This window comes from Oryzias melastigma, linkage group LG4 (assembly GCF_002922805.2).
Source record: "Oryzias melastigma strain HK-1 linkage group LG4, ASM292280v2, whole genome shotgun sequence".
Classification (NCBI taxonomy): domain Eukaryota; kingdom Metazoa; phylum Chordata; class Actinopteri; order Beloniformes; family Adrianichthyidae; genus Oryzias; species Oryzias melastigma.
Window position 1 is genome coordinate 6,220,171 of NC_050515.1, and position 11,637 is coordinate 6,231,807.

Below are 11,637 nucleotides of genomic sequence, written 5' to 3' on the forward strand. Positions count from 1 at the left end.
GTATTATTAATGTATTAAATGCTAGCAAACATTTATTAGCATTATAGGTGTTTTGCAAATACCTGATAGTGTCAATGAGAATATTGACTTCTAAAGTCAGACCATTGTCTTCAAAGACCACAGTAGTAAACTGATTATAAAATTAAATGTATTATTAAACTTTAACCATTTATTGAGTGTTTTTCACCTTATCTAAAGTGTGGAGGGTTTTTTAACACAATCACAGAGCATAAAACTTGAACAAAAAAAACTTTATATATACCATTAAAACAGAAATATTTATAAATATTTTTAATTGTTACAGTTAATATTATAATTAAACCTTAAAATTGTGAAAATATGGATCAGATCCAAAGCCTGCACTGTGAAACAGAAAATAAAAGCGACTCTTCTTCATTTTTCTTGCCGTCGACTCGACTAAATCCCACTCATGTTGTTTTGCAATGTCTATTTATTTGCCTTTAGTACAGAGCATATGCATATTTAGCTTACAAACAAAGAACAGTTATACAAGCACTCATAGACACATGTCACACATACCTGACTCACGTGGGAAACCTTTCTTTTATATTCTAGTAGAGTAAAAAGAAAATTTCTTTACAATGAAACAGATGTTTTTTTTTTTTTCAAAATAAAAGGCCTCTATTTAGTCACAAGCAGAGACCACAATATCCTGTGATAGTGAAGTTTTTTGTGCAGCAAAGTTTAAGGAGATGAGAGAAAGGAGAACGCCTACATATCTGGGTACGTTTTTTGTCATGATGCAGCGTCATATTGTTCCTGACTATGTGGTTAATAATCAGCGAGACGGAGGGGCTTTGAGGAACTCACAAGAATCCAAAACTTCCCCCTTTTTTGTGGAAAAGTTATATGGTTGTCCGTTAAACCACAGCGCCGTCAGGCTTTCAATAGATCGTGACCAAACCCCAAAATACAAAGACGATTGATGCATGTTTATTTCTCATGACACATCGGACTGCTGACAGCTCAATGGCACTTGTGTTCTCAAACCCACGTCCTAATGGTAACTGATGTTTGCTCGTGTTCAGCAGCTCTCATGGAGAACCTAAGGCCATGAAGATCAATCTTGTTACAAAAAAAAGAAAAACATTAAAGTACTGTATAAAAATTAAGGTGCTGACAGCCAACTTGCTAAGTGACTCACTTATTTTGTGCTTTTATAGTGATAGGGTTTATCTGGAAAAGATGCAATTGAAAGTAAATAATGAAATCACTGAGATGAAGGTCGCTTGATGAGAATAAAAACAGAAAAATAAATTGTTATATGTGATAAAATCAGAAAAAATATCAACATAAGTATTACTGCGTCGTATTTGAGTTTTGATGACCTTTTTCTAAAACACAAGAAGCTTCAAGAAAAAACTGGGACAAAAACCTTTGCATCAGTTTGATCATTGCTGCACAAACTCGAGTGACAAACTTTAGTCAAACTTCATGATTTTCTGAACTTTTTTGTAGTCAATAGAGTCAACAGTAAGAGACGCTCAAAGAGAAATATCCTTCCTCACTTCCTGTTTTGTTGGTAAACACTGGTGGGAAAGAGCCCTTATGGTAACAGGCAAAAAAAAAAAAACAGGTTTTACAAAGTCACAATCAAGCCATTTCTTCTTCTTCTTCTTCTTTTTACAGGAACGATCTGTACAAAAAGACAAGTCATGACCAGTTCACTGAAGCCAAAGTGTCCTATGGTATGCCGACAAGAAAAAATAATAAAAAAAAACTCAGGTTTGCATCTTTTTTTGCAGCAAATTTAACAAACTGGAAAACATTTTACCATTGTTTTTTTCCAGTGTCTAGCTTTATGAAAGTAAAGTGGTTAAAGGAAAGAAAAATAAAACAAATCAGCCCATAATCTAATGATGGAGGTCTAAAGAAGCGCCTCTCCAACGATGGGCAGAAATTAAAGTGTACTCGTGTGTGCATGTATGGCATATTTAAAAGGAGACTACAGGAAGTTCCCAACCATCCGTCCGCTTCCTGTACACTCGCTGATCTCCGATCGAATGTTCTTCTTCATTTCTTCAGTCCTTTCTCAGATCCCGTCCTGTCCAGCAGAACCGCTGAGGAACAGCGCAGACACCCACACAAACGCACAAAAGTCTGGCTCTTCACATTCGCTCACTCACTCACAGGCAGAATTACATACATGTTTTCATGGACCACTGCTTTTACGCCACCGTCTTACTAATCCGGGATATTCATTTTGAAAGGTGGAAGTGGTGTGTGCGCTCCGGGTGTTTTGGATCAGTTGGTCTCGTAGGATGAAAGCAGAGCGGCGTCCACGGGCTCCATGCAGGACGGGCAGGTGAAGGACCGCATTAGCCAGTCGTCTATACAGTCCATGTGGTAGGTGTGCATGCAGGGCAGGAACCGGATGGGGTCTCCGTAAACAAAGTCCATCATACAGATGACACACCTGCGGAAGAAAACGCACACTTATGGATTACTCCCAATCTATAAAGACAAGACACTTCCTGTAGGGAACAGAAAAATAAAAGGAGAAGCTTCAATAAAGAAGTACAGTGTTGAGAAATGTAGTCATAAAAATAACAACTGATCATGCAAAAACTAAGGGTGTCAAATTATTGCGCTAATCACAAAATTAATTACAGACATTTTAGTGTTATTTTTTTAATTGTGTTAATCTCATTTTTGCGTCATTACTTCCATGTTACACACTCCTTGAGAAACATTTTATCCTGCTCATATTATAATAATTTAAGAAAAAATAAATATTAAATCAATTATTAGAACTTCAGTCTGGTTATATTTTTAAGTTTTAAAAGTTTTTTTAACAAAAACGGACCATTTACTAGGCGGTGTGTCCCGTTGTCATGGTAACAGCTTCAGTGAGCGCTCTGCTTTAGCTCCTTTTTGAAAAAGGTGATCATCGTGAGTAGTTTGGACAAAAATTTAGAGGCAAACTTCACCTCTTAGCGCTTGTTTGTGTCTAGATGATCAAAAAAAGGGTATTTAAAAAAATAAAGTTGAAAGTCTAAATAGGCCTAGTTCAATTCCACCATGATGTTTCATTTCTTCCTTATTAGATTCTCTTTCTATTTCTTTTCTGCTTTATCCTAGTCTTTAAAATGATCAAATTCACCCAAATAGGTTAAAGGAAACTATAAATCACTCTAGTGTCTTTTTTACCATCTTTTGTTGTGATAAACTGTGGAATAAGTTGTATCAACATTTGAATTGTGGCATTATTAAGAAGTTTGTGGTCAATGTTCTCTGGATAGTTCAGAAAAGTGTTCCTAATATTTTTCTGATGTGGTAAATTAGAACAATCTGGACCTATTTTTTATTTTTTTATTTTGTTGTTTGATAAAATTGAAAAAAAGACACCCCCCCTTTGGTGGTGTCAAAGTAAAGGTTAGATTTGTTTGTAATAAACAATGTAATGAAGCCACCTATTACTACTTTCACTGCACCACAAGTTCACAAACTTAAATAAAATACCTAAAAATGAGGCTTTTAACAGCAATTATCGCGTTAAAAATAATTGAAATTAATTCGACTAATTAATTAGAGGTCACAATTTATTAATAGCACAAAAAAAATTAATCACATGACAGCAAAAAAATAAATAAATAAAAACAAGAGGGATTTTATTTCTACCTTTAAAGTTTCCACACAACCCAAAAACTATTTAGTATTAATGTTGATGCAAACTAACTTATGATTTGTAATAAAAAAAAAAAAATGAACCCAAGCTGACAGAAACTCTTACGACAGGTATTAGAGCCACCGAAAAAGAAAGAAAAGTAATGTTTTCAGTTTTTTTCTCGTAAATTTAAATCTAGTAAATTTATTACTTTAGCATTTGTAAATTTATAGCCTTCAATTTTGCATATTTATGACTCTCAGCCTCTCACATTGAAGAGATATAAGTAATAAATGTAAGAGATGTAAAGTTATTAAAAAATAAACTTAAGTGTCATGTCTTAAATGGTATGTAATACTGTGTATTTTACGTTTCTAAAACGCTGGTATGTCTGTAAAACATAATGTTTATGCTGTAAATGAAATGATTGATTGTTCTGTATGAGTTGTGATTTCTGTTTTTTTGATTAATGGACCCAGGAAGCCACGGCTTTTTAAGCTAATGGGATCCATATAAATAAATAAAGAAAAGTCACAAATTTACGACTTTAAAACACATAAATTTTTGCAATCAAAGTCGTAAATCTAGCCTATGAAATTAGAAGACATAAAAACATGACTTTATTCTAGTAATTTAACAGATACATTTTTCTCATAAATTCACGACATTTAAAGTCGTAATTAAAAAAAAAAAGTTTGTAAACTGGCCCTAATACTCTGTTGTACTAACTAAATATTTTGTAAAAGATATTTTTTCATTTCATGGCAAAGTAATAATTTTGTGATGTCAAAAGCCAACAAAACTCTAGGGAAGGTTTGTGAAAATGGCTTGAAAATCTGTTTCTTTTTCCCGTATTGTGTGAGAAAAATCCCCAAATCCCACATTTTGCTGCCAAGATGCAAGTGTGGGGCCATCCCATAATTTCAAAACCTTGGATATCCCCAACACGTATGTATCGATTTCGTTAGCAAATCCTAAAAAAATTCCTGAAGCTCCACTCATAGGTCTGTGCAGATTTTGATGAGTTTTTGCGGATGTGGAGGAGGTCAGAGTTTCTCTCAAAGACGCATAAATTTCTCCATATGTGAAAACAATCTGGTCTTTCCAGTCAATGACTGCTGCGGGTTATAATAATGGAGATCCCAACATCTCCCCCAAACATCCAGCACAACCCCACATCGAAATAAAATATCTTAATTTTCAAAATATTTGTTTACTGAAGGAAAAAAGCGGCTTATTTTAATATCAACTAAACTTAACTGCCTTTTAATGATATTCATAAACATTGTTAACTTTAGTAATTTTTTTAAATATATATTTTTTTTATTTTTATTTTTACTTAGATGTGTTATGCTACATACCTATTTAACAACAGTGTGCAGATGTAGTTTTTTCAGGATATGTCTATAAGTCGGGCGCTTTTTAGCCCCTTAATACGAATTCATATCAAAACTTAATTTAGCATCTATTTGAAAGCAAAAACATGTGATTTGTTTTATAACAGAAAATAAATGTAGATTTAAAGGGGCTAAAATTATTTTAAAATTCTAACCCTAAAAAAATATTTTAATGTATGTATCTCCATGTCACTTTCCAACTTTGTCTTCTTGTTATTCACGCCATATAATGATAAATAAATCTGATTTAAATCACAAATTTTATTTCCTTTATCCTATGACAAAACAAGACAAATCCAAAGATGTTTCTGTCTAGGAAGTTTTTTTTTCTTTTAATGAGATCAAATTCAAAGTAAGAACACGTTTGAAGTAATCTTATAAGTCAACCTGTGGCCATGAAATCACAGTCACGATGGCGTGTTTTTGTTTCTGTTTGCATGCTTGTGATAAAATCAAAGTTATCCTGGACGCAGAAGATTGAGCTAACTCAACATTTTCGAAACCTCAGGTGTCTCTTTTCAGGCTCAGACTCTGTTCAGCCACATTCTTAAAACAAAGCACTGGTTGGAAACCAGATACGATATCTAAAAAAACAAATGGGCACATCTTAGATTGAATGAAGATCGAGGAACGTTGTCTTCCCAACGGCTCTTTCTCAGAATAAAAGACGCTAAAAAGTAGGTCAGGAAGTTGAACTTGCAGCTGTGATTCAGGCAGTGAGATGTGATGGCACAGTTATCTCCTTCTGGGACGACAGACCAGCTGAGGGTATCTCAGGTCAACCTCTGACCCACTTAAAGGACACCTCAGAAAAACACCAGTAGAGAACCAAAAAAAATAATCTATGAAATAATTTATGTAACTCTTGAGTCGATCTAGCAGCTTTCATGTCTGCGTCTTCCTGGATCTTCACCGGTTACCGAGAACCTTTCTACTCACTCTCTGATTTTCTTCTCGGATCCGTCCCGGCCCGGATCGTAGACGCCCTTCGGCAGGTGCTGGATGAGTCCGATGCGTTGAGCGATGCGGACTTGCTCCTCCTCTGTGAGCTGAGTGGCCAGTCGGGCTTGGCTGGGCGTGGGGTGGTAAACAGGTACATGGATCTGCTCCTGAAAACCAAACAGGAACATCTCTTCAGGATAACTATCATACAATTTAAAGATAGGGGTGGTACAAAGGCCCACGTGACAGGTGAATTATGGGAAATATATATAACTATATAACTAACTATAACTGTTCAGAAAGGTAGGTCATCGACAAATGGGGACCAAATATCTGTAAATCATATTTTACCTTATGATATCTGCTACAGCGACTGATTAAAACATATTTAAAACAAATATCTGGAAACAGAAAGGATGAAATGTCCATGCAGCTGCTCTGCAGAAGTTAAAAACTCACTTTTACCCAACTCAGCTAATGGGATCAAATCTGTCCAAATGTTTGAACATGTTCAGCCGCCACAGCTACAGGAATAAAAAATAAGTGATTTACTTTGTGAAATGAAAATGCACTTTGAGAAACAAAAATGCAGAATAACAGCAGTGTCAATAATTAGATACATATCAACATTTAAGAAGAAAATAATCCGATTCTCTGCCGTGTTTGTTTTGGACGACATTTCTTCCAGCACTGTTAGAAGAAAATACAGCACCCTCTAGTGGTTGTTAGTGGAAACAACTGCTAAAGGGCAACCGGTTGCTAGTGAAAAAATAATGAATATGTGAGCCTATTTATGTTTAAAAAAATATATCACAAATAAATCGCTCCTGAGTATAAGTCACACCCTTGGCTAAACTATGAAAGAAAAAAAAACCAGTGATGTATACTCTGGAAAATACGTACAAAGATTTCCTTAAAACCCAGTTAAAAAATAATCTAAAAAGCACATCTATATTAATGTCTAGAATACATTACAGCCTCTGGATTTAACACACGTATTATATATTTTTGCAAATACAGTGTACCATACTGTAAAATATGTTTTTTTTATGAAAAGAGAACCTAAATCTCCTGTTTTTTTTTTCTTTTAACAGTTACTTTCTATTCACTCGACTCGAGTCACTTTGTGGTTTGTGCCCCCCGCCGCCACACTTCCACAGACATTTTTGCACAGTGACTACAGTCACTCGTTGTGTGGGGAGTGTTTCCTCTACTGTCTGGAGGTGCAGGCTTTACTTTATTCACGGCCTCCAACTGAAAGCAAAACTTCACACAAGCCAGCTTGAAAGACCCGACAGTCGAATCAAAAAACTTTGGTTGATGCTGCCGAGCCTTGACTGAAAACATCCCGCTTTACCCAAATAACAACTGTAGATACATCTTTATGCGTCACCATTTTAGGGCCCTTTGATCTGCTTGAACGTATTCTTAACCGTGTTTGAAATGGTGACAAAAGATGAAACTCCATGGTTGTTTCAAGATTTACCACATGCCAGTTCTGAGTGAGGGGCTGTTCTTATTATGTGATTTTAGTATAAATATGAGTGCTTCTTAAATAAATGAAATATTTCAACCACAGCTTTATTGCATATTATTCTGGACATCATGAAGAAAAGCCAACATTACTCAATTTTTCCTCTTTTTTAAACATTTATTTACAATAGTAAATATAAGCAACTAGAATTTGAAAATATCTGGATCAAATCAAATGAAGTCAGTGTTTTTTCGCAGTACGGACGGTGCCATGTCAGAGCCAGGTTGGCCTGAGTCAACATTTCCATGGCAACCACTCTCACCAATCAGGAGTGAGCTTGCTGGGAGCCCACACCAATACCACTTAAAAGTGGGCTACAGAAAATCTGTCTTTATTTTGAACATTCTGATTTCATTAATTTTAATTAATAATCTGTATAAAAATGTCCTTCGATATTTTTATTGTTTTCTATGTATTTTTTGAAAAAAAGGGCTAACAAATGTGAGACTGTCAACATTTTCAAATCAAATCAATTATAACTTAAATTATTTGCACTACAGAAAAAATATTGAAGGAGGATGATAAAATAAAGTAGAAGAGTAGAAATTATCATTCTGCTGTTTATTTCTCCATTGAAGGTTATGGCGTTTTTGCTTCTTGGAGTCAGCGGGTACTTCCTGTTTGAAACACCAGGGGGAGGAGTCACTTAGTCCAGTTCTCATACAATCAGTGATTTTGATTCAAGTTGAGAACATTTATTCAATTGAGATCACATTTGACTACATGTTTCAAGATAAACTACTTCTTGATGTTTGAATTAACCCTGGAGCTCAAGTGTTTATGTTCTTTGATTTACTGTAACGTTTCAACCGTTAACACAATCAATGTCATTCAAGTTAAATATTTTGTGTTTAAGCGTCACCAGCGACGCCTCAGGTGTTAAAGGTCTTTAGGGAACAATTTAAGGCACTGTCAAAACTTTAGTTATGCTAATTTTTAATTGAAAATCAAAAATATTTTAAAGCAGAATGAAGAAAACTTCACAAATAATCACATTTTAGCTGAAAACAATTTTTAAAAAACCCACAAGAATGCTAAATCTTAGCTTAACTTTGCACTGAGGATGCAAATTTAAGTTGTTCCATAGATTGACATGATGAAAAGATTTACACACTTGTGCACAAATGACAAAAGCTCTTCAAACAGCCCCTCACAGAGTCTCATTTAAAGAAGGCAGATGTCAAACTGCTACAGCAAACACAAAAGAGGAAGAAGTGGAGGATGATATGAAAACAAACGAGTTTAAACTCCAGCTCGACTTATTCCGTTGAACACGCGGTCAGCCGCTGAGCCCAGAACCAACGGCCGGTCCTGAGCGGCCAATAGAAAGACGGGAAAGTGTTGAAAACTACAGGTACCAGGAAATAGAAGGAGAGGAACAAATGGAGATGGAAGACCCACATCTACCTACCCTCTGACAATCATTCACAAAAAGAGAGAGACCAACTGCTTCATCACAACAGATTTACCTCCAACCAACTTCTGCAGAGTAATGTTGTCTGATTGAAGCTTTCCTTTGAGGTACGGTTAATGCGGACGTGTCCACAGACAAAAAAAACAGACCAGAATCTCAACTTTTTTCTGCAATACAAAATGACACCCAAACATTCATTCTGTAAATGTTTTTAAATGTTTTTTTAAACACAAGCAAGTGTCAAGCCTTTCATGGAAACTGGCTGCAGAAAGAAACCTGCACGCCTGCAAGTGCACACCTCAAAATAAATTAGAAAAGGGAATAGCTAACCTAAACTCTTCAGACAAAAACCTCATGAAACCGCAAACAAAAATAGAACGTAGTATTACAGGATGTGCTTACTGCACGGATCACCGCATGAAACTGATGTACAAACTTCATTCCAATAATCTGATCACATAAATACACTACATGAGCTATAAAAGTGACAAAAAAGTAAACATTTTCATACTTATCAAATTACAGCAGGAATTGAGAAAATCTAAAAAATGTGAAGACTAAAAATAGGGTCGTTTAAAAGTAATTCTCACAGATTATCCTCCTGACCTGCAGCACAATGACTGTTTAGCAGCAGCTCCCTGCTGCTACCGAGCGCTTTTGTCTCCATATTTGGACATAGAAGTAGGTACTGTGTCAGAGGCTGAACACAACATGGATCACTGCAACAAACAGGAACTCACATTATCCTACAGAAACACACAACTCTGTGTATTTGCCCATCTGAACAGTTATGTCTGCAGTTATGATCCGATTTTATGATGTTATTTCTCTGTAACCAGCAGGATTCAGGTAAAACTGAAGAAGAAAATATGGAGACGATTGTGTGTTTTTGTCTTCAACCATCTCAACAACACAAAGATCAAGTTAACTTGCATTTCAGCTGATCATTTTTACGTCATTACGTTTGTTTTTTTTGTTAAAAAAAAAAAAGCAGAGACGGTGACAGGTTAAAACAGGAAAGTGTTTCAGACACAGTGGAAGCCACAATAGATGTCATCAAAACTGGTGCAAACACAACAGCACAGATCCAAACAAACAAGAAAAAAACGCACAACTTAACCTTTTTTTAAAAACATATTTACCTTTTATGCTACGTTTTCATTAACTAATAGCCAACATGACTAAAATGAGGTAAAATTTGGCCAAAATTTCATACAAATATTTACAAAAAAACACTAGAAAGTTTACATAGACACATTCACACACACAAAAACGTAAAACAAGTAATACCACACACATGCTGACACAAATTCACACAAAGACAAATATACAACTATATACACAGACCAATTCACACAAAACCACGGACAAATACAGACACACACACACACACACACCTATACACACAAACACAATAAAAATACACACAAAGACACGGACAAATACAGACGAATGCAAACGCATGGACAAATCCACACAAACACAGGCAAATCCACACAAACACAGGCAAATTCACACAAACAAATCCACACAAACACATGGACAAATACACAAAAACACAGCAAAGAAACACACAAACACACAGACCAATACACCCCAACACAAAGTAAAAATACACACAAAGACAAGGACAAATACAGACAAATGCAACCGCATGGACAAATGCGGACAACATTTCACACAAACACACATTCACACAAATACAGATAAATTCACACAAACATGCGAATAAATTCACACCAACAAATTCACACAAAAACACAGACAAATTCACACAAACACAATCACAGACGTAAAACATGTATTACCACAACCATATACAAATATGTGTTTATATGTACACTTTCACACACAGACACATTCACACAAAGACAAATATGCAACCAAACAGACAAATCTACACAACATAAAAATTCATACAAACACACATGAAGCATGTATTACGACACATATATACAAAAACATGTGTTTTATATTCACAACACACATTCACACAAAGAAAAATATACAACCATACACACAAACAAATAAATTCACACCAACAAATTCACAGAAAAAAAACATTCACACACATAGAAACATGTATTAGGGTTGAAAGACACACCTACAAAAATTAATGTCAACACAAAAGGCAAATTCACCCATACACACACAAACCTACACAGCAGCACACAAATTCAGACACACAAACAGGCATACACACACACTGATGCAGGCACACCAGGCTCCCTTCACTCCCACAGCTCGGTTCCACAACAGTGAGTCAGCACCGATTACACCAACCGCTGGTCTAATCCCGACATTCAACACACAACATGTTTGTGATGCAAACGTACACACAAACACAATGAAATCAGAAATAACCTCCCTCTGGCCGCTTCCCTCCTCCCATTGTGCTGAAATGCTCAGCATCAACACAAAGTCCATACAAACAATGACTTCGTCTCATTTTTTTAAAGTCAGACTCTGAAGAAGTCGTACCAACAGGTTCAAACCTCCATCTAGATCAGGGGTGTCAAACTCAATCACACAGGGGGCAAAATCCAAAACACACCTGAGATCCAACAGGATAAACATTGATTGAGCACTCTAAAACTTTACTTTAAAAACGTAACTTTTTAACATAATTATGATTGAGATATATAGCATTACCTGCGATAATGCTAGTGTGAATGCTGTAAGATGAATTTAGCTGCTGAAGATGCTGAAATTGAAAGCTGAA

The 11,637-nt window shown here is 35.6% G+C and overlaps 1 protein-coding gene across 1 annotated transcript in view; it reads right to left on the reverse strand.

Annotated features, from left to right (window-relative positions):
• Positions 1–433: 433 nt before the first annotated feature.
• The window catches only part of rnf11b (ring finger protein 11b), a 17,011-nt gene continuing 5,807 nt past the window's right edge, over positions 434–11,637 (reverse strand). Inside the window, exons 2-3 of the mRNA XM_024278965.2 lie at positions 5,965–6,134; positions 434–2,437 (exon numbers count right to left, since the gene is read on the reverse strand). Of these exons, the coding sequence (XP_024134733.1) occupies positions 2,266–2,437; positions 5,965–6,134 (342 nt within the window). The 3' untranslated portion in view covers positions 434–2,265. The remainder of the gene's footprint in view (positions 2,438–5,964; positions 6,135–11,637) is intronic.